This window comes from Oncorhynchus mykiss, chromosome 4 (genome assembly GCF_057628025.1).
Source record: "Oncorhynchus mykiss isolate SJ-2025 chromosome 4, ASM5762802v1, whole genome shotgun sequence".
In the NCBI taxonomy this organism is placed as follows: domain Eukaryota; kingdom Metazoa; phylum Chordata; class Actinopteri; order Salmoniformes; family Salmonidae; genus Oncorhynchus; species Oncorhynchus mykiss.
Genome location: NC_143025.1, coordinates 8,423,178 through 8,451,162, shown reverse-complemented (window position 1 = coordinate 8,451,162; position 27,985 = coordinate 8,423,178). Strand labels below are relative to the sequence as shown.

General features: G+C 43.0%; 2 protein-coding genes across 4 annotated transcripts; both read right to left on the bottom strand.

Moving 5' to 3' along the window:
- Positions 1-148: 148 nt before the first annotated feature.
- On the bottom strand, positions 149-15,276 carry LOC110521224 (CTD small phosphatase-like protein 2-A). Of its 3 annotated transcripts, none has more exons than XM_090231052.1 (13): positions 14,829-15,276; positions 13,411-13,667; positions 9,135-9,267; positions 8,817-8,963; positions 8,107-8,328; positions 7,763-7,856; positions 7,433-7,544; positions 7,022-7,108; positions 4,654-4,716; positions 3,871-3,950; positions 3,535-3,661; positions 3,294-3,389; positions 149-2,343 (listed from the first exon to the last, which is right to left on the bottom strand). In XM_090231052.1, the coding sequence occupies exons 2-13, from the start codon at positions 13,645-13,647 to the stop codon at positions 2,278-2,280; spliced, it is 1,464 nt and encodes a 487-aa protein (XP_090087178.1). In that variant the 5' UTR covers positions 13,648-13,667; positions 14,829-15,276; the 3' UTR covers positions 149-2,277. The 3 variants fall into 3 exon arrangements, with proteins under 3 accessions (XP_090087178.1, XP_090087176.1, XP_090087179.1); XM_090231050.1 differs by having other exon boundaries at positions 13,411-13,648; positions 14,829-14,999; XM_090231053.1 differs by lacking the exon at positions 149-2,343 and having other exon boundaries at positions 3,217-3,389; positions 14,829-15,271.
- Positions 15,277-18,280: 3,004 nt separating this feature from the next.
- On the bottom strand, positions 18,281-27,985 carry LOC110521223 (sulfide:quinone oxidoreductase, mitochondrial). Its single transcript, XM_090231049.1, has 10 exons — positions 27,579-27,985; positions 25,240-25,486; positions 24,691-24,861; positions 22,105-22,158; positions 21,360-21,560; positions 20,685-20,894; positions 19,871-20,054; positions 19,598-19,665; positions 19,055-19,233; positions 18,281-18,797 (listed from the first exon to the last, which is right to left on the bottom strand). Exons 2-10 carry the CDS (start codon positions 25,474-25,476, stop codon positions 18,740-18,742), a joined length of 1,362 nt encoding a protein of 453 aa, XP_090087175.1. The 5' UTR covers positions 25,477-25,486; positions 27,579-27,985; the 3' UTR covers positions 18,281-18,739.

Below are 27,985 nucleotides of genomic sequence, written 5' to 3'. Positions count from 1 at the left end.
AGTCAAATCCCAATAATTTGTAGGGGTGTCCACATACTTTTGTATTTTTTAGTGTGTGTGTGTGTGTGTGACTAAGAGTATCTTGCTAAATAATGTATGCGTCTTGGCTCATACTGATGCAGTTCAAAAGCAAAACGTAAATCATTCATTTTCATTAATTGTATAAAAATGTATTTATGATCAAGGACACCATTGAGTAACACCGAGTACAACAGGAGTGACCGTCCAAGATGGTCAATGACAACATGGGAGTCTTATCGGCCAAACTTTTAGACTCATACATAAGAGATTCCACACACCCACGACTAAGAACAGCAATGAAAAACATGATTTAAAAGATAAAAACAAAATGTTAGCCGTTTTGCTGGTGCTACGATTTCAAAATAGTCCGGACATAACAATTGAGGTGATAACTTGTGTACAAAAAAATATTTTTTACATAGGGCTGCATTTAAAAGTTGTTTTTTTTTTATACAAAAAGTGCAGGAGCTCCGAAGCCTTCCTTTCTCCTTAAACTCTTCATCACACCCTAAAAAAAACAGAGCATCTTAAGGGTATTTTTAAACATCTTTACAAAAAAACAAAAAAAGGGGTGAAATCTCAAAAGATACATTTTCTAAATGAATATCTGGGCCATCATTATGGCTTGTTGAATGGTCTTCCAAGTGAAACCTTATACTACATTAACATTACGACCTATACACATCATCATGATGATTTCATAAACATTTCCTCTTAAAAGATAGATTAAAACCTGCACCTTGTTAGAGACTACATAACTGCACTTAAAATGGGACTAAAAAGCAGACTAGGAAGTAAGCATGCATACCAAATGACACCCTATTCTTTTGTATAGTGCACTATATAGGGAATAGGTCCCATAGGACTGTGGTCAAACAGTGCACTATATAGAGAATAGGTCCCATAGGACTGTGGTCAAACAGTGCACTATATAGAGAATAGGTCCCATAGGACTGTGGTCATACAGTGCACTATATAGGGAATAGGTCCCATAGGACTGTGGTCAAACAGTGCACTATATAGAGAATAGGTCCCATAGGACTGTGGTCAAACAGTGCACTATATAGAGAATAGGTCCCATAGGACTGTGGTCAAACAGTGCACTATATAGAGAATAGGTCCCATAGGACTGTGGTCATACAGTGCACTATATAGGGAATAGGTCCCATAGGACTGTGGTCAAACAGTGCACTATATAGAGAATAGGTCCCATAGGACTGTGGTCATACAGTGCACTATATAGGGAATAGGTCCCATAGGACTGTGGTCAAACAGTGCACTATATAGAGAATAGGTCCCATAGGACTGTGGTCATACAGTGCACTATATAGAGAATAGGCTGCCATTTGGGATGTAAAAATTGCAGGCAGACAACAGAAAAATCACCTTTTTTCTTTTTCTTCCAAAGACGTAAATAAAAAATAAAAAAGTAAAAGAAGCAGTCAGTTAAAATAGGAACACATACTAAAACCAGAAGCACAGTGAAAAGTTGAAAAATATATAGGTCATATGTACACATGTAATCGAGTGTGTATATTATACAGGTTTGACTGCCCATTCCTGTTAAACTGAGTCTGGAGCAGTCAGGTCCTCACACTCAAATACTGCATGACATTCAGTCCAAAAGTGTAGCTGCAGATGAGAAACAATCTCCCAGAAAGTCGCCACGGTCTTCTTGTTCATTAGGCACCAAAAACGAAGAAAACGGTCCGAATTGGAGAGGTTCTGCCTGGACTTGTCCAATCAGAAACGCTTTATTTTCCTTCGTTGCAAAACGTTTGTGCCTTAACGAACACGGCCCTGCTTTCAAGAATAAACAAAGAGGTCCATCCGTCTAGGCAGAAGCCTTTTACAATACAAGGGGACTGCTCTACCCTGGGGGTACAGTTTAGTTTGAGTATAACAGTTTAGTTCGAGAATACAAAACATATACAAATACTCAAACTGTACATAGCTTCAGGAATTATAAAGATTTGTGTTTTGTTGTTTTCTGTAACAAGAAAATCCTCTGTAATGGTGTTTTGTTGGTATTTTCATCAGTAATGAAAAAGTTGTAGTTGTAGGCAGAGATCCATTTAAAACAACATCCTCATTAGAGTCAGTTAAACTTGATTCTCCTCATCTCCGCTGTGTTGAAGGGAAGGCATCCCTCTCCAAGTACTGCAGGGCTAATCCATAGAATTAGAATGAACATTCTAATATAAATATACATTCTATATTTCTATTGGTTAGCCTGCTGGGTCAACCAATCATAAATCAGTCTGGAGGAAGGAGATCGTGAAGACGAAACCGTTCTCTGACGTAAGGCCTTACGTCCTCATTCTGTGGAGGAGTGTAAGAACAGACAGTAGAGGTGGCATAAAATAGTACAGCAACACAAATGACCAAGGTGACGTTCGTGGAGGAAGAGAAAGAAGAGAAACCGGTCTGTTTATGCAAGCCGGATACAGACAATCTAACAGGTACATTGGCAAATGTTTGAGTGAGTACATAAAGAAGTCATTTGAGTTGGATGCACATTAAAAAAAAAAAAAGTATTACTTTTTTAAATTTCATAGCATCTCTACTAGCTTCTCCAGAATGAGTACATACCATCTCCACTAGCTTCTCCAGAATGAGTACATACCATCTCCACTAGCTTCTCCAGAATGAGTACATACCATCTCTACTAGCTTCTCCAGAATGAGTACATACCATCTCTACTAGCTTCTCCAGAATGAGTACATACCATCTCCACTAGCTTCTCCAGAATGAGTACATACCATCTCCACTAGCTTCTCCAGAATGAGTACATACCATCTCCACTAGCTTCTCCAGAATGAGTACATATCATCTCCACTAGCTTCTCCAGAAGGAGTACATACCATCTCCACTAGCTTCTCCAGAATGAGTACATACCATCTCCACTAGCTTCTCCAGAATGAGTACATACCATCTCCACTAGCTTCTCCAGAATGAGTACATACCATCTCCACTAGCTTCTCCAGAATGAGTACATACCATCTCTACTAGCTTCTCCAGAATGAGTACATAGAATCTCCACTAGCTTCTCCAGAATGAGTACATACCATCTCTACTAGCTTCTCCAGAATGAGTACATAGAATCTCCACTAGCTTCTCCAGAATGAGTACATACCATCTCCACTAGCTTCTCCAGAATGAGTACATACCATCTCCACTAGCTTCTCCAGAACGAGTACATACCATCTCCACTAGCTTCTCCAGAACGAGTACATACCATCTCCACTAGCTTCTCCAGAATGAGTACATACCATCTCCACTAGCTTCTCCAGGAAAGGAACCAGCTTGAGAAGCTCGTTATCGTTCCTGTCCATGAACCAGCTCTCGATGGGAATCCCATTGGAAAGCTGTGATGAAGAACCATGACGTTTTGAATCGTATATGCCACTTTGCCCTCACTATTTATCCAAAATACTTAGTATATTGAGGGCATATAATTTAAGTATGCGATTCCTGCGGGATAGAATGAGTAGCTGTACTGTAAAAGCTTACCTGATAGGCGAAGGCTTGAGGTGAATTGTCGATTATTATTGTTTTTGAAAGATCTCTTCCAAGAATGTTTAGGTCCTTGATGTAGTTTCCTTGAACACATACACAGTGCTCACGAAACAAACGATGCCTGTAGGAGAGGTAGAGGAATAATCCAAATGATTAGCCAAGTGTAGAAGTGGGTGTTAGGACATTAGCGCAAGCTTTATACACGCACCCTAATCCCTACATAGGTGCACTACTTTTGGGGAATATTGTGCCATTTGGGATACAGGTCACGGTGCAACTCAACACGGGTTATTTGTAATCATTCAAAAGCAATAACTTTATTTAACTGACCTGACCAACTGTTTCTTGGGGTCCAGGATGTTGAGCAGCTTGTCTGCATACACCTTCTTAGAGGCAGTGAACAGAATGATCTATGAACAACAAGAAACCCATAAGAATAATTTTGACTATATATTTCCGTTCTGTTTGATTGTCTGTCCCAGTGAAGTCTACAGTAGAGGTTTACACGAGAACGGGACCCTGCGGGAATCTGTCAGGGAATAGGAGTCAAGTTCGGGACAGGATCAACAGTCCACAGGAAAGGGCAGTGCAGTAATAGGGGTGGAAATACAGACAGGACAGACAGGGGTTTTTCCCTTTCACTATTTTCTACATTGTAGAATAAACTAAAAAAAACATGAAAACTATGAAATAACACACATGGAATCATGTAGTAACCAAGAATGTGTTAAACAAATCAAAATATATTTTATATTTGAGATTCTTCAAAGTAGCCACCCTTGATGCCAGCTTTGCACACTCTTGACATTCTCACAGGCATTGCTGGTTGTTTGGGGTTTTAGGCTGGGTGACTGTATAGCACTTTGTGACATCTGCTGATGTAAAAAGGGCTTTAAAACACAAATTTGATTGAATAGCCTACATACTTTTGCGTACAAAATTCAGCGATTTTTTTTGATAAGGGACAAGAATGTTCCGGGGTTATAAAACTGTTGTAGGATCAGGATAGTACAGGTGGGGGAATTTTTTTTATTGACAGAACAAGACAGGAATTAATTTTCACTCTAGTCTACAGTGGTCTGATGTCTATGTATTAAACACATAGGACCTCACCTCGTAAATTTGAGACATGCGCTCCAGGAACTCTCTGAAGAACGGCCTCAAACGCACGTACACCTGCAGAGAAGAAAGAATGATATGGAAACCATATCATGTCAAGAGCGTTCCCTGTTCATTGAAAGATATGTTTTGCATGATGAAAAAAATAGGGGTCGGGTTGTAGAAAAATCAACGGACCATCAATGTAATAAGAAACCTTAGTTGCCGGTAGCAACCACTACAGAATGTCCGGTCAGAACAGGGATGAGACGGATGTCCAGGTTAAGGGGAGTTTAACGGAAGATAGCCACATACATCTGACCACTCGTGGTTCAGATAACCGAGAATCATGTCCAGTGAGAACTGACATTAACGATGGTTCAAATTGTTGCGCTTGGCTGGAACAGCGGAGGTGTTCGGGAATCCCTCCTGCCCCCCAGTGGCACACCGGAGGTGTTCGGGAATCCCTCCCGCCCCCCAGTGGCACACCGGAGGTGTTCGGGAATCCCTCCCCCCCCAGTGGCACACCGGAGGTGTTCGGGAATCCCTCCCCCCCCAGTGGCACACCGGAGGTGTTCGGGAATCCCTCCCCCCCAGTGGCACACCGGCGGTGTTCGGGAATCCCCCCCCCCCAGTGGCACACCGGCGGTGTTCGGGAATCCCCCCCCCCCCCCCCCCCCCAGTGGCACACCGGAGGTGTTCGGGAATCCCTCCCCCCCCCCCCCAGTGGCACACCGGAGGTGTTCGGGAATCCCTCCTCCCCCCCCCAGTGGCACACCGGAGGTGTTCGGGAATCCCTCCTCCCCCCCAGTGGCACACCGGAGGTGTTCGGGAATCCCTCCTCCCCCCCAGTGGCACACCGGAGGTGTTCGGGAATCCCTCCTCCCCCCCAGTGGCACACCGGAGGTGTTCGGGAATCCCTCCTCCCCCCCAGTGGCACACCGGAGGTGTTCGGGAATCCCTCCTCCCCCCCAGTGGCACACCGGAGGTGTTCGGGAATCCCTCCTCCCCCCCAGTGGCACACCGGAGGTGTTCGGGAATCCCTCCTCCCCCCCAGTGGCACACCGGAGGTGTTCGGGAATCCCTCCTCCCCCCCAGTGGCACACCGGAGGTGTTCGGGAATCCCTCCTCCCCCCCAGTGGCACACCGGAGGTGTTCGGGAATCCCTCCTCCCCCCCAGTGGCACACCGGAGGTGTTCGGGAATCCCTCCTGCCCCCCAGTGGCACACCGGAGGTGTTCGGGAATCCCTCCTGCCCCCCAGTGGCACACCGGAGGTGTTCGGGAATCCCTCCTGCCCCCCAGTGGCACACCGGAGGTTCCGGTTCTCAGGTCACTTATGTAATTTGATGTTGAAGACACCGACAAGTACCCCTGCATGGGGGGACCATCCAAGCGAAGAAAGAGGGACCCAACATGTACACGTACACTTAAACATCAGACAGACATGGATTTAGTCCTACGGAGGGAAAACGCTGGTAGTGCTCATTAGGATGGGGACGTTTCTGACCATACGGTGTTCCCAGGGTGCAACACTAACTGAAGTCCAGGGAATCTAGGCCGAACGAGATGTGCTGATAAGTAATTGGCTGACCTTGACCAATAAGACACTAACAAAAGTGGGGGTCCCCTGAATGGGACACTAAGCTGCCTGAATGGGACACTAAGCTGCCACTTTAAACAATGCTACCTTATATAATGTTACTTACCCTACATTATTCATCTCATATGCATACGTATATATTGTACTCTATATCATCGACTGTATTCTTATGTAATACATGTATCACTAGCCATTTTAAACTATGCCACTTTGTTTACATACTCATCTCATATGTATATACTGTACTCGATACATCTACTGTTTCTTGCCTATGCTGCTCTGTACCATCATATATCTTATGTACATATTCTTTATCCCCTTACACTGTGTATAAGACAGTAGTTTTGGAATTGTTAGTTAGATTACTTGCTGGTTATTACTGCATTGTCGGAACTAGAAGCACAAGCATTTCGCTACACTCACATTAACATCTGCTAACCATGTGTATGTGACAAATAAAATTTGATTTGAGCTGCCTGACTAGAAGTAACCATGACTAGAATCAGATGACTGAAGCTGGCCATTTTAACACGACAAATCACATAAATCCCCATGCTTTTTCTCGATTTGTCTTACCTTGATTCCTCATGTCCCCCCCCCCCCCCCTCCTTCTCAAAACGCATAGAAGTAATCCATGGGAAAAAAGCCCTTGGATATTCTCTTACAATGTGGTTTGAGAATAAAGCGAGGAGAGAGAGAGGACACAAGGAAAGAAGAATTGAGAAAAAGCCCATTGACAATCACTTAACACCTGTGGATTTCTATAGTATCACAGCCTGTACCTGGTAGATGACGTCTTGGAACAGAACAGGGAAGGTCAGGGCTGCGTCATCCAACTCATTCAGACTACAGTGCACCAACGTCTCGTCCTGATGAAGACACAAACAGTACACCTTCTGGTTAGCGGCTGTTCAACCTTCTTTAGTTGAATGCACGGGACGCTGTAGATGAGAGCTAGCCTAGTCGCAGATTGGTTTGTGCTTCTTCTGCCTACTCCAACTGTCAAGCCAAATTTAACCTTTGCTTAGCCCCAGAATTTTGAGAAACCAATCGTAGGCGCTCCAATGGGAACGCAACTGTCGTAGACTGGCACCCAGGCTATATTAAAAGAGAGCAGAAACTCACCGGCACCCAGGCTAGACAAGAGGTTCTGCTAATGACTCAAATATATAAAAAAAAAAAGTGCTACTCACCAAATCTAGGACCAGGGAGAACTCTGGTGTGCTGCGTGTTTTGAGAGGCAGTGCTGGTTTCCTGGCGATCTGCTCCTCTGTCAACGGAGGCACATGCTTGATGAAGAAGTACCTGAAAACAGAGCAGGCACAGAAGATATTAGTTGGTTCAAGTAAAAAAATGTAAAAAAAAAAAACATTTGCACACACACACACAGTTGGTTTGATGGTGATGACGACACGCAGATGGGCAACCTATTTCTACTACTTATTATTCCACAGACATTTAAAGAGGGGCACTTAAAACGTTGTTTGATTGGTAAATAAACTAAGAGGTAGGTAGGTACTCACGGATCAAAGACTTCCCAGTCCTCCTCGTAGGTGCCGTCTGCAGGGGCCGTGGGAGGGGCGTGGGGGTAACAGCTGACTGGGGTACATACCGGAGCTGGATGACATATTTATAAACAGAAATCCACAGGTTTTATTTATTCGCATCTACTTTTCACCCCGGGTATTTCAACATAGCATGTAAAAAATTCCACTGAATATTCCAGATTACTAATCGCCACGGTGGCCTGTTAGAAGGGGCGTACCGCCACGGTGGCCTGTTAGAAGGGGCGTACCGCCACGGTGGCCTGTTAGAAGGGGCGTACCGCCACGGTGGCCTGTTAGAAGGGGCGTATCGCCACGGTTACCTGTTAGAAGGGGCGTATCTGTTTCTGTAACCATCTCCCCTTCCTCCACAGGTGGTTCTGGTGTAGCCAGAGGAGCCGGTGGTGGTGGTGGTGGTACTGGAGCAACAGGAGACAGGACGACGTCTTCTGTAGATGTGGGGGTACTGGTCGACATTTCCTCCACCTCCTTCACAATCTCCTCAGCCTCCAGCACCTGCCCAGGTGAGTCAGACCCAAGAGTGGCTAGATCGGGGAGATACAAGAGAGACACAGGGGGTTAATCTCAAAAAGTATTTTTCTTTGATTCTTTGCATCTTCTCTTGTTAACGCCTGTTCACAGAGAGGAATAAGGCAATGACGAGAGAAGAGTGAACATGGATGAAAAAAAAGAAAGTGTGTGTAACACAAATGTGTTTTACATTTAAAACCTCTGGCTGGACGAGGGGAATACACAGGAGCGACGTGGAGAAGAGGGAGGTATACAAGAGAATTCCTTTAGGACCGGTAAAAAAAAATGAACCATGGGGCTGGTATCCCAGACAGATTACACCAAGTCATGGATCAGTAAAGCACGTTGGAGGAACTTCATTGAGTCAATGTGTTTCAGTCCAATAACAGCCTTAATCTGTAACCAGTCACACTCTTAGACTGGTCTTCCTGGTTGAAAAAAAAAACAAAACAACAAAAAAAACACAAGACACAATGATGAGACTTGAGGCAGATTCTGTTACCCGTCTTGGTTGCAGGTGAGAAGAAGTTGAAGACGGGAGAGAAGATCGTGCCCAGGAGAGTAGTGCGAGGAGGGCTGATGGCCACCTCCACGGGGACCTCCAGTTTACCGTTGGGCTTCAGGGGCTTACTGTTCAACGTCATTGGATCTGAGGGGGAAAAACAAGGGAACTTCACTATTTCCAATGAAACCTGCAAAATCCACCTGCTTTTTGGCAACGCAGGATATAAGAACAGCCCTTAGCCGTGGTATATTGGCCATATACCACACCACCTCGCGCCTCATTGCTTAATTATGCCAGAGGAATGTCTTGACTCACCAGGTTTGTTAGCGCTTCTCCTGCAGCCCCTGGGGATAGCTTTGTTAAGAGGATGAGGAGAAGACGTGATCAGGTTGCTGCTGTCCACTTTACAATCAACACGACTCCTCTTAGCTGGGATGTCATGCTCCATCTGACAGAAAGGAAGCAGAGTAGAGGGACTAGTGGTTAGTGTCACAACTTGCTGAAAGCAACATTCAATATGGCACCCTTCTGACTTGTAGCTTTAATTTAGGATGCTAATCCTCTTCAACTGTTTTAAGATCAAAATGCCATTTTAACTTTAAAAAAGGTGAATTACACCTGCACATTTTGGCCTCTTTTTTTGTGGGGGGGGGGGGGGGGCTCGCTCCTCAAGAAACAGAAGCCAAATGTAACTTGGCTGGGGGGGGGGGGGGGGGTGATGTGGGTGTCTCCATTCAGAGACATTAGTACAGAGTGCCAGGCCTCTCTCCATTCAGAGACATCAGTACAGAGTGCCAGGTCTCTCTCCATTCAGAGACATCAGTACAGAGTGCCAGGTCTCTCTCCATTCAGAGACATTAGTACAGAGTGCCAGGTCTCTCTCCATTCAGAGACATTAGTACAGAGTGCCAGGCCTCTCTCCATTCAGAGACATCAGTACAGAGTGCCAGGTCTCTCTCCATTCAGAGACATTAGTACAGAGTGCCAGGCCTCTCTCATTCAGAGACATCAGTACAGAGTGCCAGGCCTCTCTCCATTCAGAGACATCAGTATCAAGCCTGTCTGTCAGTCTGGACTTCATCACATCATCTTGCAAGTCTCCATGTGCTGGCTCCATACATGTTTCTGTGAACACAGTCACTGTTCTATTATCAATGGCAGTTAGTTAGTCTTTACCAGTGTTTCATTAAATGGTCACAGCAGCGTAGATCAGCTCCTAGCCCTTCCTCAAAGATATTGGACGGTCACACACACAAACTGAGCACTGATCAGACACGATCAATACTGGTTATGATTAGCCTGGTGGATAATGGACCAACCTGATCAATGGATTCGCCTTTATATTTCTCTTCAGATATCAGAAAATGTGAAGTGAAATAGCATGGTGAACAGTGATCAGGCTGGTTCCCAGGTCTCTCTCTCTCTATATATATTTATTTTTATACAAATGAGCCACTGAAAGCTGTTGCAGGTGAAGGCCACGTCTTTGTGAGACACAGAGTTGGTGAACGGATGGTCTCAGTGATTTATTTAGAATTCAAGGCACACTTCACCAGCATGGCTACCATACCATTCTGCAGCAAAAAGCCACCCCATCTGGTTTGCACTTAGTGGGACTATCATTTGTTTTTCAACAGGACAATGACCCAACACACCTCCAGGCTGTGTAAGGGCTATTTGACCAAGGAGAGTGATGGGGCTGCATCAGATGACCTGGCATCACAATCACCCGACCTCAACCCAATTGAGATGGTTTGGGATAAGTTGGACGGCAAAGTGAAGGAAAAGCAGCCAACGAGTGCTCAGCACGTGTGGGAACTCCTTCAAGACTGTTGGAAAAGCATTCCGGGTGAATCTGGTTGAGAGAATGGCAAGAGTGTACAAAGCTGTCATCAAGATAAAGGTGGCTGCTTTGAAGAATATAACATTTTAATTTGTTTAACACTTTTTTGGTTACTACATGATTCCATGTGTTATTTCATAGTTTTGATGTCTTTACTATGTTGAAAATAGTAAAAACAAAGAAAAACCCTTGAATGAGTAGGTGTGTCCATACTTTTGACTGGTACTGTATATACACACCACGCAGTGTCAGAGGAAGGCCCAAAGAAACTGTCAAAGACTCTAGTGACATAATGTTCTCTCTGCTACCGCACGGCAAGCAGTACCGGAGTGTCAAGTCTAGGTCCAAAAGGCACCTAACTACTTCTATAGCCAAGCTATAATATTGCTGAACCATTCATCAAAATGGCCACCCAGACTATTAACATTTATCCCCCTTTGTTTTTACACTTATCTATGCAAAGTCACTTTACCCCCACCTACCTGTACAAATGACCTTGACTAACCTGTAACCCCACACATTAATTCAGTACTGGTACCCCCTGCATATAGCCTTGTCATTGTATGTTGTTACTTTTTATTTGTTTTGTTTTTTTAACTTTAGTTTATTTGGTAAATATTTTCCCAACTCTATTTCTTGATCTGCATTGTTGGTTAAGGGCTTGTAAGTAAGCATTTCACAGTAAAGTCCTGTTGTATTAGGCACATGAGACAAATAAAATTTGATGACAGGAATCCATGCTTTGCTTTAGTTTCCCCTGGTACTGATCCTAAATGCTAATTGTTTTAGCATTTGAGGTACAAATCCCATTCAAGTCATGCGACCGATATTAGTATTTTTCCCGCACTGTGTCCAAATCATTTGAAAGTATCTCAAATTGATTGTGAAGCTCAAAGTAATTTGGATTATTTGAACACGAAGCGTGTAAAACCGCTAAATATCCATCCCGTGACATGAATGGGATGTGCCGCAATTTATTTTATATTTAACCTTTAACTAGGCAAGTCAATTAACAACAAATTCTTATTTACACTGCTCAAAAAAATAAAGGGAACACTAAAATAGCACATCCTAGATCTGAATGAATGAATGAAATATTCTTATTAAATACTTTTCTTTACATAGTTGAATGTGCTGACAACAAAATCACACAAAAATGATCAATGGAAATCAAATTGATCAACCCATGGAGGTCTGGATTTGGAGTCACACTCAAAATTAAAGTGGAAAACCACACTACAGGCTGATCCAACTTTGATGTAATGTCCTTAAAACAAGTCCAAATGAGGCTCAGTAGTGTGTGTGGCCTCCACGTGCCTGTATGACCTCCCTACAACGCCTGGGCATGGTCTCCTGAGGGATCTCCTCCCAGACCTGGACTAAAGCATCCACCAACTCCTGGACAGTCTGTGGTGCAACGTGGCGTTGGTGGATGGAGCGAGACATGATGTCCCAGATGTGCTCAATTGGATTCAGGTCTGGGGAACGGGCGGGCCAGTCCATAGCATCAATACCTTCCTCTTCCAGGAACTGCTGACACACTCCAACCACATGAGGTCTAGCATTGTCTTGCATTAGGAGGAACCCAGGGCCAACCGCATCAGCATATGGTCTCACAAGGGGTCTGAGAATCTCATCTCGGTACCTAATGGCAGTCAGGCTACCTCTGGCGAGCACATGGAGGGCTGTGCGGCCCCCCAAAGAAATGCCACCCAACACCATGACTGACCCACCACCAAACCGGTCATGGTGGAGGATGTTGCAGGCAGCAGAACGTTCTCCACGGCGTCTCCAGACTGTCACGTCCGTCACGTGCTCAGTGTGAACCTGCTTTCATCTGTGAAGAGCACAGGGCGCCAGTGGCGAATTTGCCAATCTTGGTGTTCTCTGGCAAATGAAAAACGTCCTGCACGGTGTAGGGCTGTAAGCACAACCCCCACCTGTGGACGTTGGGCCCTCATACCACCCTCATGGAGTCTGTTTCTGACCGTTTGAGCAGACACGCACATTTGTGGCCTGCTGGAGGTCATTTTGCAGGGCTCTGGCAGTGCTCCTCCTTGCACAAAGGCGGAGGTAGCGGTCCTGCTCTTGGGTTGTTGCCCTCGTCCACGTCTCCTGATGTACTGGTCTGTCTCCTGGTAGCGCCTCCATGCTCTGGACACTACGCTGACAGACACAGCAAACCTTCTTGCCAGAGCTCGCATTGATGTGCCATCCTGGATGAGCTGCACTACCTGAGCCACTTGTGTGGGTTGTAGACTCCGTCTCATGCTACCACTAGAGTGAAAGCACCGCCAGCATTCAAAAGTGACAAAAACATCAGCCAGGAAGCATAGGAACTGAGAAGTGGTCTGTGGTCCCCACCTGCAGAACCACTCCTTTATTGGGGGTGTCTTGCTAATTGCCTATAATTTCCATCTGTTGTCTATTCCATTTGCACAACAGCATGTGACATTTATTGTCAATCAGTGTTGCTTCCTAAGTGGACAGTTTGATTTCACAGAAGTGTGATTGACTTGGAGTTACATTGTGTTGTTTAAGTGTTCCCTTTATTTTTTTGAGCGGTGTACAATGACGGCCTAGGAACAGTGGGTTAACTACTTTGTTCAGGGGCAGAAGGACAGATATTTACCTCGTCAGCTCAGGGATTCGATCTAGCAACTTTTCCGTTACTGGCCCAACGCTCTAACCACTAGGCTACCTGCCACCCAAAATGTGAGCATTTGCAAACAGTTCACACAAACACACCTTGACAGCATTTCCCCTGATGAACTTCTTGATGGTGGAAAACAGGCCCGTCTCATTCTTCTGCATTCTGAGGCCTCTCCTGGTCGCAGCAGTGGGCTCCACCTCACAGTGTTTCCTCTTGGCCTGGGCTGGGCGGGGGGCCGAGGCTGGGGCTGGACGGCCGGGGCTGGATTTGGGACCAGGTTTCGGTTTGGTGCTGGTCTGCTGAGAAGCTTTCCGCACTCTCAACCTCATCATCCTACACGTTACATGGAAGACTGGTGTGGCAGCACAGCAAGCAGACAGGGCAATATATATATTACAAGTACAACAAAGACAACACAGGAAACCAGTGAGGTGACATGTAGCCAAGTCAAAGCTTTAATACAGCCACAACGCATTTATTTATTATAGCCCTAACAATGTGTTTATTTTTACTTTGTTAGGATGTTTGGCATATTCTTGACATGTATTCCCCAAAAACGACTATATCTAAAAAAATAAATAAATAAAGAGTATTGAGAATTATAACTATATAATTAAGCTAATAAGTATATGTCATTGCAATTATAATGTATAAATATTTCAGAATACAGATTTAAATTCACAATAACATATCCACAGTGGGATCTATGCTACAGTACTTGTAGTTATTTTATGAACACTACCAGGAAAGTGGGCGGTGTTCGTTCTGCAAAGCTTTTTTTTCCCCTTCTAGCTGAAGTTGTTGGCAAACTTTTAACTAGTTGCTAGTATGAGACCTAGGTAACTAGTCAAGACGACAATTCCCTTTCACAAGACAAGTCACATAGGACGTTAAACCAAATAAATATGAGACTTGACCAAATGCCACCACATATATATAGCTCCAAACATTAGTAATGGGTTAGCTAGTATCTAGCTAGCAGTTGTTAGCAAGCCAGTGAACAGCGAGTGACAAGCATGAACATTACATTAGCCAGTTAACTGTTATGTAACCAGTGTTTGGCTAGCTAGCCAAAACAGTTAGCGACCCCAATTATTTTATTCCGGCCATTCTAAAACGAGATACAGGTATTACAGGTAGTAAGATGGCAAAGCTAGCCAACAAAATTGGGACTAACGATTTAACATTTTTTTAAAGTAACGGAATAGTTGTCTGGCGACTAGCTAACGGTATCCATCACTTAAGATTAGCAGGCTAGCTAGCCATTTTGATTTCACGATTGCCAACCAAACAACATGCATAACATCGGTCAGCAGTTTTAATATTAGTTTTAATAAATTAAATGACTAGTATCGTCGCTAGATATAGCTAGCTAGTCACGTTAGCTGGTAGCATTTTTAAAAGCTACATCAAGCTGGCTAGCTAGGTGCTCACTGGTGATATGGCAATCGTTTGAATCAAAAAAAAAAAAAAAAACATGTTGACACAGCCATAAACAATTAACGTTACTTACCGATGGTGCAAATAAATTCGTAACCAAACTTGCCGCTTGCCTGTCCACACTGGTAGCCGCAACGGTGCGGCCACCGAGAGAGAGGTCTGTCCGTCGTTATCGCTGCCAGCTGTGTTCAGAACCACAGACCATCGACGGGCTCTTCGGACGCCATTTCCCGCCTCATCACAAATTCCCGAGAGGGTGCACTCGATAAAGCTACTCGGGACTCCAGCGCTACTTTGATGTCTAGGAATGTGGATTATATTACATGCAATTTACAGTGTACCACCACCATCGCAAAAGCAGCTAAAAGTAACCACTGAATAACGTCATAAAAGTATGCGGTAAAACGGTTTGTGAGAGATATATTATTTTCATGATATGGTTTGACGGATCACGTGTTTCAATACGGAGCATATATGTGGCTGCTGCACCGGAGTAAACCGAGTGTACCCACTGTAATGCGAATCCTAGCTAACTCGTCAGAAATCCAGGATGATTGATTCTCACACACACACACACATTATATATACACACACATATATATTATATATACACATAAATATATATTATATATATATATATACACACATATTATATATAAATATATATTATATATAGACACACATATTATATATACACAAATATATATTATATATACACACATATATATTATATATACACACATATTATATATAAATATATATTATATATACACACATATATTATATATAAATATATGCACACACATTATATACACACACACATATTATATATAAATATATACACACACACACACACACACACACTTTCATGTATTTAACTAGGCAAATCAGTTAAGAACAAATTCTTATTTACAATGACGCCTACTCCGGCCATTACCTAACCCGGACGATGGGCCAATTGTGCGCCACCCTATGGGACTCCCAATCACGACCGGTTGTGATACAGCCTGGAATCGAACCAAGGGCTGTAGTGACTCCTCTACCACTGAGATGCATTGCCTTTGACGCTGCGCCACACATATGACCTGCGCAGGCGCACCTCAGCATTACTGGCACACAATTTAATTTTTCAAAAATAGGTTTGGAAAGCAAAGTTTGATCTCATATACTTCCTAAGTCTACTAAGCATAGTGAGTACCGGTATGTGTGGATGACTCCTATGGTGCGGTCATTGTAAACAGAGAAGGACGTCATACTATAGAAGTTTAGGAGTAGCCCTTCAGTGGAGCTTATCAGCAAAATAGAACAAAAATAATACATTTGTTATTTATTAAAATTACTCAACTTTTATATTTATAATTTCCTATAGGAATGAAAGCAGGACAATCATATGTAATAAAATCATAGGTGTAAATTTAAGGTTAGAGGAAGGGTTAGCTATCTAATGTTGGCTTTGGAAATTCATATTTAAATACACGTTAGTATAAAGCTGGTCAATTCTCTCCTAATAATCCCCATGAGTTGTGAGAATCCCTGTTACTCCCATTCATAAGACATTTAATTATATACAAGCCATTATCATATATAGATAGATGTGTTTATGTGCTGCTACCATGTTGTGTTGCTACCATGTTGTTGTTATGTTGTGTTGCTATACCATGCTGTGTTGTCATCTTAGGTCTCTTTATGTCATGTTGTCTCTCTTGTCGTGATGTGTGTTTTGTCCTATATTTATATTTGATTTATTTTTAATCCCAGCACCTGTCCTGCAGGAGGCCTTTTGGTAGGCCGTCATTGTAAATAAGAATTTGTTCTTAACTGACTTGCTTAGTTAAATAAAATAACAAATATAGCCTATAGGTGAGAAACCCTTCCTTATGGCACTTTAAACGATGTGTACAGTATGCAGTGCTTAATTTGTTAAATCGGGAGGTCCCAGAACACTCAGCGTGAGAGGGGGCATAGACTATATGCCCACATACTCAAATGTAGCTGTGGTGTTTACACAAGTCAATTTCTTTTAGCCTAATTTTCAAGACAAATGTACAGCTTTTTTTTTTTTTTAAGTCACTGCAGATCTCCTGCCATATGCACGCACACATACTCAGTTTACAATAACCATATTTCATATCATTATCAAGACTAACAGTAGAACGCACATCACAATATAACTTGAGATTTTTCTTATTTTATGTTGGTTGCAGCAGAGCACATGAGAATATATAGGCCCCCTGCCTATAACATGAAGCACATATTCAGATTAAGGAAAATACTTTCCTACCTTAGTTTTCAAAACCTCCCACAATGACTTTCCATGTCAGTAAATGTCTTGCTCAAAGTCATGAGCGGGCCTGTATCTGTGAAATTTAGCCTCCTTGTAAGGCTGTTCAGAAGGATCTGGCAGTAGTGCCTATTTTTTTTCTCATTTTGACTGTTAACGGTAACTTGGGTGTCCTCTTTAGCCTCGTCTACAATGCTTGCTTCCACTAAATGCTCCTTGGTTTGGGCATGGTAAAAAAACTTTTCAGAGGGCTTTGTTTTGTTTTTCCATCGGAGGCAGAGGACATTACTGTACATTCCACCCAATCTTTTGTTAATTTAATCCATCCAGTCGTTTCTAGACTAAAGCTCACTACATTTTTGCATGTTGTACAGCCCAGCTTTTAATTTCACATGACAAGCCAGGGGTTATACCTTTGCTTGTTCTTGAACTGAGCCTCCCTTCAGTGGATCAACCTGGTCTCAGATCATTTCGTATTATTCTGTACGTAAATCTGAGATGTTCCTTTAAGTATGATATGTGACATTTTGTATGGTATGTATTCATTTGTGAATGTCCATCACCCATTTCGTATGGTATGTTACGATTTACAATTCGTATTATATGATACGAATTTGCAAAACGTTCAATATGTTACGAATTTTAGCTTGGTGGCTAACGTAAGCGAAGGGTTAGGGTTAAGTTTAGGAGTTAGGTTTTAAGGTTAGAGGAAGGGTTAGCTAACATGCTAAGTAGTTGAAAAGTAGCTGAAATACTAAAGTTGTCTGTGATGAGATTTGAAGGCCTACTTGGTAGTGGAGGTGGAAGGGTTAGCAGCACTGCTAGCTAAGGCGTCGCCATCAGGGTCAGTTTTATCCCCAATCCTCTCTTCCGGCACTGACAGTTCTCTGGCTCGTTTCGGGATTGATTTTCTCTGGATTTTTTTTACTTGAAAATCATCATCATTGCTTCTTCTTATCCATTTTAAAAATGTGTCTTTCCCACGTTTCAAATTCAGTAGGGAGATGACTAGCCTAGGCTACATGACTACGGACAGTAGGGACCACTTCCCTAGCTGACCACCACGACCAAGACCTGTGTCAAGATCAGTTACTTACCCCCCCACCGACCCTACCCATAACCTTTAAGTACAAATCAGAAAGCAGGTCTGGAATCAGTGTGGGAGGATAGGATGATTACACAGGATCCTCGCGCTTTAACCTGATGTTTTTTTCCAGGGGTCGGGAGAAATAACAAGTAGGCAATTTGATTGGACTGTGATAGCTTTTATTAGAATGTTTATAGTGCGAACAGTGAAACAATTAATAAATCATGCCGCAAGAGGTACCAGATCCGGGAAAATAGGTGATCTGGCTCAAATTAAGCACTGACAGTATTACTAGAGGTTTTAGATCAAATTAAGCACTGACAGTATTGCTAGAGGTACTAGATTTGTTATATATATATATATATATATATAAAAATCTAATGGTATTGTCAATACCTTGCTGAATTGTATTATGAAATTATGGTTATTGAAATAGTGGTCTGGGAATAGTGTTGTAACCTTCTAGGAACTTTCCCAAAAATTACCAGGTTTTCCTGAAATCCTTGGAATTTTGGGAAAGTCACAGGAATTTTGCAACCCTCTCTGGGAATCAAAGATCAGAGAAACAGTTGATTACATTGTAACAGTGAAACAGCTGAATTGGGTGTATACGCTTCTATTTCATCCCAAGGTGCATGATTTTCCTGTATGGTCCTGGTCCACCCCAAAACCCCCTATGGGAAAAATATCAGATGTATGTTTGGACTAATATTAGCAACAAAAAGGCTCTGTAAAACATGTATTCGCTGTTTAGTCTACATAAAAGGTTGGGTTAATTAGGGCACACAACAGAAAACATTTAGCGATGGAAAATAAAAATGAGCATTTCTTATTGGTCAAATTAAGTAAATCCAGCCCCCCCCCACCCCCACACACACACACTTGGTGCCTTACGAATACGACCCAGTAATTCTCTTTGACAGCTACTTACTTGAGAAGTCCATGCCAGTACAGATGAGGCATCACGTCAGCTTTCATGTGGTACATGGTCCGTCTCTCCTTGCTTTGGTCAATAGGGAATGTCTCCAATGGCTGCCCACTATAGTCAAACTCAGCCAGGATGACGGTGTTGTAGTTCGTCACCAAAGGGCAGGATGTGTAGCCATCATACTGTAAACACAAGTATCTTAGAGCTATATTTAAGCAATAAGACACGAGGGGGTGTGGTATATGGCCAATATACCACGGCTAAGGGATGTTCTTAGGCGGAGTGCCTGGATACAGCCCTTAGTCAGATATACCACGACTGTCAACCAATCAGCATTCTGGGCTCAAACCACCCAGTTTATAATCATGTGGATACGTCCCAAAAGGCACCCTATTCAAACCATAGTGCACTACTTTTGACCAGGGCCCTGGTCATAAGTAGTGCACTATAAAGTGTGTCATTTGGGACATATTCTGTGTTATCTTGAAGAGTCTAAAAATACTAATAGTAGGTTAAGTGTAATTAGTGTTATGTAAGGTAACGTACCTTACTATCCGGCTTTTCATTCTTCAACACTTTTGAAATGGTTCTGTCCAGAATACTAGACTGGGCAGCTGGAAATAAAACACACCATATTCTTACTGATGCCCTTCCCCATGCTCAACAACAAATGTAGGACATGCAGGTACAGGTTTTCAACCTCACAGGTAAATACCACAACAAAAGTTTTGCAAGAGCCGTTTCCCCTGGTGTTTAGTTGTGGTATTATATTTTTTTTTTTATAAGTGGCAAAACAGAAAAAACAAAAAATGACTTTACCCACGGCAGCAGCTGTTTTGGATGTCGGCAGGTTGGTGCAGTCTCCGATTCCGAACACGTTGGGATACTTGTTATGTTGAAGGGTCTCTTTGTTGACGTCCAGCCAGCCAGCCTCATCAGCCAATAAGGATCCTTTAACCACCGGGTTGGGTCCCATCGGAGGAGTGACGTGAAGCATCTCATACTGAAAAAGAAAGAAAAGCTCGATTCCCTGACTGAAAATTAGCACAAACAAATCAAACTATTACTGTCTTGTTGTTGCCCAGCAAATGCTCCGATAGTTAGTAAGTTAAGCTTCAGACAAGTAAGCCTTATCTGAGCCAGAATGACCCATAGGCTCCTGCCCTATCTCCGAATTATGTAGTGAGGCAGCTTGATGTACCAGTTCACCCCCTGGACATGATGCTAGTCTATCTCCTGTTTCTGTAGTGCGAGTCAGCTTGATGTACCAGTATACCCCCTGGACAGGACGCTAGTCTATCACAGGGCCTTACCCCCAATCTATCTCCTTAATGTTGAGTGCCAAACAGAGGGACATCAGGTACCATTTTTTACAGTCTTTGGTATGATTCAACAAGGGATCGAACTCCCAATCATCTTATCTTAGGGGAGAAACACCAACCACAAGACCACTGAGATAGTGAATGCTACAATAACTATGAATGCTACAATAACTATGAATGCTACAATAACTATGACTACATCTGCATACTACGTTACTTAGCATCAGTTTTCTATGTCAACTTAAATAATATGTTAGAAATCTGTGAACAAACCCCTCGGCTACATTCTGTGTTTTCGATTAGCAAATTACCTCAAACACTTTGGTTTCTCCAGGGTTGTCGAGGTTTTCAAACACAGCTTCCTGCTTGTCGGCCCGGACCTCGATGAGATTTTGTCTGAGATTCACCTGGATGTCGCGACTCTTCACAATCTCCCACAATGCATCTGCATATTTCTTGACCCCAAAGAGCACTGGCAGTGATGTGTTGTACACAACGTTGGCCTTAGCCCTTTTTCCTGTCTTCGAGAGGGATCAGATCAGAATAAACCTGTTATAATATTGAGGAAGGGTATGACACAGATGAGAGCTGGGTTATGTTCATTAGGTACCAGTAAGAAATACACAATTTCAAAACGTTTTGCTACGGTGTGTGTAACAGTATAACTTTAGACCGTCCCCTCGCCCATACCCGGGCGCGAACCATGGACCCTCTGCACACATCAACAACTGACACCCACGAAGCATCGTTACCGATCGCTCCACAAAAGCCGCGGCCCTTGAAGAGCCAGGGGAACTACTACTTCAAGGTCTCAGAGCAAGTGACGTCACCGATTGAAACGCTATTTAGCGCGCACCGCTAACTAAACTAGCTGTTTCACATCCGTTACATGTGCACTAATGAACAGAAGTCAACCCAGATACAAAAATGTAGATTCAGAATACCTTTTTACAACAGTTTATCTGATGCATTTTATATCGAAATACCTTCCTGAGATAAGCATCGGTCAGGTACATGATCTTCTGTGGTGCTCCTGCACACTTCACCGGAGTGTTGGGGAAAGAGAATACAGCATTTCCCTCCTTGAAGTTCTGCAGTGCACTCCAAGTCTTCTCCACAGTTTGTACGGAATAGTTTGAACCAATCTTAAATTTGACCCAATCTTCAATCTCAGGCAGACCCTTGATCTAGAGAGTGATTGTGAGAGACAAAAATAGATGATCATTGGCAGAGACTGACTCATACAATAAAAGGACTTATGTTAAAGGCCCAGTGCAGTAAAAAACGTGATTTACTTGTATTTTTATATATATATATATATATATATATATATATATATACACACACACACTAAGGTTGGAATAATACTGTGAAATTATTTTTTTTTATAAATGATAATGCCCTTTTAGTGTCAGAGCTGTTTGAAAAGGCCACCTGAAATTTCTGCCTGTTTTGGTAGAATGGAGTTTTGGCCTACTTGGTGACATCACCAGGCAATACATTAGTTAATAGACCAATAAGAGAGTTCCAAACCTCCCCACTCAGACAGTCTGCTAAGAAGCTATTTTTGTTTATTTTTGACCATTTTAATTGAAAACAATTCACAGTAAAGTTATTTCATTGTTCCCCAGAAATGATTCGCTATTGAGATAAACATGTCTGCATTAGACCTTTGAAACAATATTGAGGGAGTGGTGAAAGGCATAAAATAAACAATATGGTGCTTATTACCTTTTCATAGTGTAGCTGTAAACCTAAAGCCACTATCAGATATTGGTAGGAGATCTGTTACAGGGAAGACAATACAAGTTACAGTCAGTTGTAAGGTAAAATGATCGTAGGCCTACTTCCTTGTTATTAACAAACATACACTGAGCATACAAAACAATGAAGAACTTTGCTCTTTCCGTGATTTAGACTGACCAGGTGAAAGCTATGATCCCACATTGATGTCACTTGTTAAATCCATTTCAAATCAGTGTAGATGAAGGGAAGGAGACAGGTTAAATAAGTTTTTTTTTTAAGCCTTGAGACATGGATTGTGTGTCTGAGCCATTTAGAGGGTGAGTAGGAAAAAAAAAAACAATGTTCCCTCAAAACATTGTCAGTACGGACCGCATTTCAGGTCTGCTGAGGGCAAACTTGAATGTTGTGAAAATTCTGTGCAACTTCCAGAGCGGGTGGGTTTACTGTCAACACTGATGCTACACCTGCTTTAAGTTCTAGTTTTACTGTCAACACTGATGCTGTACCTGCTTCATATTACAGTTTTACTGTGAACACTGAGGCTGTACCTGCTTTAGGTTACAGTTTTACTGTGAAGACTGAGGCTGTAGCCGCTTTAGGTTACAGTTTTAACAGTGGCCAAGTAGGCTACAGTGGCTATTTTATCATAATCTAGGCCTACCAGAATGGCCTACCATTTTTTTTAAATTGAGAAAATGCATCCCATAACATTTTAACATGGAAAAAGTTGTGCCATCATTGAGCCTACAGTAGAATGTCAATGTGTGGTGTTCAATGTAGGCCGACATTCCATGAGACTTTTATTCTGAAAAAACATCAACCTGTTTCTCCACTTGCCCTTCAGACCAGGTGACTGAAAATGTTGTTTGATGCAAGAAAACCACTTTACAAAATAAAATGCATCATTATTCCGATCCCACTATTACAGAGAATCAGACAAATTATGCTTCCATCTGCCTATTCACTACTTAGCTTACTCAATCTAGTCTCAAAATACAACACTGCCCCTTTAAGACAAAAAAAAGCATGTTACCTGACTCGCTTTTCAAAGATGTCTAGAAATGTACACGTTTTGTGCTCAATTGCCACAGTAAAAGGGAAACGTTGATAGTTTTAACTAACAGGGAAAAACTCTAGATAGTTGAGTTCAATCTCGTGCTTCTCTACATGGGCCAATGATTCTCCTGGGCGGCAGTCCCGGGGCGAGCGTGCAGTTTAGAGGGAACATGAGGTGGAACTCACTGTTAGGAAGGCGTTCCTAATGTTTGGTATACTCAGTGTAAAGGACATGTAAAGCTGAATGATTTCATTGTCATTTGTCCAGTTGCATATCAAGAGGATCTATATTGCAGGCCTCTCCAGGGTTGGAGAGCCCTGGTGTAAACCTACAGGAGGGTTCTTCTCCAAGAACAGAGTTATAGAGCCCTGGTGTAAACCTACAGGAGGGTTCTTCTCCAGGAACAGAGTTATAGAGCCCTGGTGTAAACCTACAGGAGGGTAGCTCTCCGGGAACAGGGTTGGAGAGCCCTGGTGTAAACCTACAGGAGGGTAGCTCTCCGGAAACAGGGTTGGAGAGCCCTGGTGTAAACCTACAGGAGGGTAGCTCCCCTGGGAACAGGGTTGGAGGTCCCTGGTGTAAACCTACAGGAGGGTAGCTCTCTGGGAACAGGGTTGGAGAGCCCTGGTGTAAACCTACAGGAGGGTAGCTCTCCGGGAACAGGGTTGGAGAGCCCTGGTGTAAACCTACAGGAGGGTAGCTCTCCGGAAACAGGGTTGGAGAGCCCTGGTGTAAACCTACAGGAGGGTAGCTCTCCGGAAACAGGGTTGGAGAGCCCTGGTGTAAACCTACAGGAGGGTAGCTCTCCGGAAACAGGGTTGGAGAGCCCTGGTGTAAACCTACAGGAGGGTAGCTCTCCGGAAACAGGGTTGGAGAGCCCTGGTGTAAACCTACAGGAGGGTAGCTCTCCGGAAACAGGGTTGGAGAGCCCTGGTGTAAACCTACAGGAGGGTAGCTCTCCGGGAACAGGGTTGGAGAGCCCTGGTGTAAACCTACAGGAGGGTAGCTCTCCGGAAACAGGGTTGGAGAGCCCTGGTGTAAACCTACAGGAGGGTAGCTCTCCGGAAACAGGGTTGGAGAGCCCTGGTGTAAACCTACAGGAGGGTAGCTCTCCGGAAACAGGGTTGGAGACCCCTGGTGTAAACCTACAGGAGGGTAGCTCTCCGGAAACAGGGTTGGAGAGCCCTGGTGTAAACCTACAGGAGGGTAGCTCTCCGGAAACAGGGTTGGAGAGCCCTGGTCTACAGCCTTTTATCTCTTAAGTGTTATGGCTTTTTTTGTTTGTTTTTTCCAGATTAGCATTTTGCCTCCAGCACCTTCACTAATCGGTTTTGCTGTGTGTGGTAGATTCAGCCTATTATCCGCAGGAAGGATGAGCAACACAGATTATGACAACACTTGACTGACCTTTGCCTTCGGATGGAGACCAAAGCCCTATAATTACATTTTTTTTAACTTCAATCAATGTGTATTAAATCAAATAAACGATATGGAAAGTAAACAGCCCTACCTACCTCCATGCCATTTCCTGTGCGCACAGTGTTTGCGTCTGGGTTGATCTCCTGAACCTTGGATCTAACCCACTTGACACCAGACGGCACAACACTGGCGGTAGGTCGACCGGAAGAGGCCACACCTTTAGCCCCAGCGCCAACCAATGTCCAGATGGGCTGATAGTAGTGCATCTACGGGAATAATGTTGCTTATTATAAACTGGTTGGTTCGAGCCCTGAATGCTGATTGGCTGACAGTCGTGGTATATCAGACCGTATACCACGGGTATGACAAAACATTGATTTTTACTGCTCTAATTACATTGGTAACAAGTTTATAATATCATTAAGGCACCTTGGGGGTTTGTGATATGGCCAATATACCACTGCTAAGGGCTGTATCCAGGCACTCCGCCTAATGTTTAAATATATACTCTTGTGCACAAGACTACATGTTCCACATCCAAAATGGCCCCCTATTCCTTATATAATGCACTACGGGCCCCTGGTCAAGTAGTGGACTGTTTAGGAATAGGGGGCCATTTGAGACCCACCCACTGTCTTTAATACCTCACTGGGTTCCACTATGGCCACGTTCTCCGCCCCTAGCTTCCTCTTCATCCGAGCACTCATTGTGATGCCACCACTTCCTCCTCCCAGCACTAGGACCTTGTAATGCTCTTTGGAGGAGGAGGCATGGCTGCTGCTGCTGGTGGTGGTGTGGAGATGACAGATGCCAATAGCAGCAGTCCTATGGCACTGCCTCCACAGGGCTCGCTGCTGATGCACCACTCGGACTGTAGCCATGTTTTCCTTTCTGGAATGGATTCAAAGTCAGGATTCAGTTCCAGTGATGACATAGGGCCTAGTGACTGACAGATTAACAGGAAGTGATTCCATAGGGCCTAGTGACTGACAGATTATTGACAGGAAGTGATTCCATAGGGCCTAGTGACTGACAGATTATTGCCAGGAAGTGATTCCATAGGGCCTAGTGACTGACAGATTATTGCCAGGAAGTGAATACATGGGGCCAGTAATTGACAGATTATTGACAGGAAGTGAATACATAGGGCATAGGTCGAGTGACTGACAGATTATTGACAGGCAGTATAGTCAAAGGAAAAAACAGCAGAAGGTGCATGTGGGCAAGCATAAAACCCCCACTTACAATTATCAGGTTATTGAGGCTACTGGTTATATTTGTCTTATGTGTAGGGGTAACCGTTCTATCAATCGGACTTCTGTAACCTAGCTAGTTCAGGTTAGCCTAGTGGTTAGAGCGTTGGACTAGTAACCGAGAGTTTGCAAGATGGAATCCCCGAGCCGACAAGGTAAAAATCTGACGTTCTGCATCTGAACAAGACAATTAACCCACTGTTCCTAGGCCCTCATTGAAAATAAGAATTTGTTCTTAACTGACTTGACTAGTTAAATAAAGGTAAAAATATATTTAAAAAAATAAATGACAACCCACATACTAAATATGCATATTTCATAGCCCCCGTGTCAAAAGATAATAACAACATTGATCAAAGTGATTTGAAGTCTATGCAGAGCAGCCAATTCACATCACTCTACCAAGACCTCTACTAGCTTGGGTTAAATGCAGAAGACACATTTCAGTTAAATATATTCCGTTGGACAACTGACTAGCTTTTCCCCCTTTCCCTTTCAATGCAACTTATTCTGGGAGTCTGTCGGGACATTGGGCCGGGACCACTCTAAACACTAGTCAACAGTTAAATGGTGAATGATAGGATCTCTGATGATCCCATAGACTGTGAAACATTTGGACGATGTCATCGGTGACGTCACCCCATGGGTTTCATATGAGGATGCTCAGTGGCGTATTTGATGATCAGGAAGTGTGATTTCAGTGTGTCGAAATCTTGCGACATGGAGTTTTTTTTTTTGGAAACATTGCATGCGTAGTTTGAGCTACTCTAGGGAATTATGTTGCAGGTTAGCTCAGTGCTGTCCTTATGGTTCTCAAATTGAAGGCAGACAGAGGTACTGCAGGTGCAGGCTGCCATTAGCAACTAAATTGTCCTCATTACTTCGTCTGTATGTTCATTTTATCTTTATTTTACTAGGCAAGTCATTTGATTGAAATGCCCTCAATAATCTGACATCCCAGTTAAGGATACAATGACTTATCTGGGAATAGCAATAACTAAGAAACAACAGCTAGATGTTTTCTGAACTGTAACCCTATCATAGAGAGAACTCAAAATAAATGTAACCCAGCTAGCAATGAGGAATCAGCCCAGCTCCACTGCGCTAGCTGGGAATCATTGGTTACAAGGGATGCATCTCTTTGGTTACTCGCTTTCTCAGAAGTTTATTTTTAACTAATAACATTACATTGGTTTCCTAAAAATAAATACAAAAGTGCTACCCTACTAAACATGAACTTAAAACGTTTTTTAAAGACATTGATGTTTATTGTAGCTTCTGTAATGAACAACCGGACTGTTTTACATGTATTTTATACCCGGAAGTTGTGGAAAGATATGTAGATGTTTTTAGATTATATACATGCATATTTTTCCCTTCTAGTTGAAAATGTTATATATATATTTTTTTTTACAAGGTATAGCAAAGGCTATGCGACGCCTTCTTAATCAAAATCATTGTTATTTTAGCTCAATTCCAAATTCGTAAATGTAAGAGTTGAAAACCTCTATTTGAGAATGAAATTAAACATTTTCTTCTCAGAACATAAAAAGCTTGTACTTTTTACAAAGTGTTTATTTAAATATATTGTATGTATTCCATGACTGTTCTTTGTAATGTTTGTATAAATATATTTTGAATTTCTTAAAAATACATTGGGCTGGGACTGAGTCGAGGCCCAATGTCCCAACAGACTCCCAGAACGAGTTGCGTCGAAGCTAGAAACCTACCTTATTTAAGAAGAACGTTGCGAAAACGGGATATGAACTTTGCAGGCTGGCGATCTATGACTGGCTACTCAGACGCCTTGCTCTGGTCAAACTTACTGTCGATCTACCTTCAGTCTTAAACACACCTCGAGAGCGTGTCACCGATTGCGTAGTGAGCCACTACATACAGTAAGTACAAATTGGCCTCGTTTCACAAAACCCAGACGACATGACGCTTGAAAAAAACATTCCGCCCACAATAAAGACATGCACGACTGCTAGATCAAACCTCTTCAAACGGAAGCTGTGCAGAAACATGAGTTGTAAACATAAATGACTGCGTAAGCTCATCGACCTCGTCAGCTGCTGAGTGCATTACTCGAAATGTCCATATGATGGCACCATTGTCAAAAGAAATGCCTGGCAAT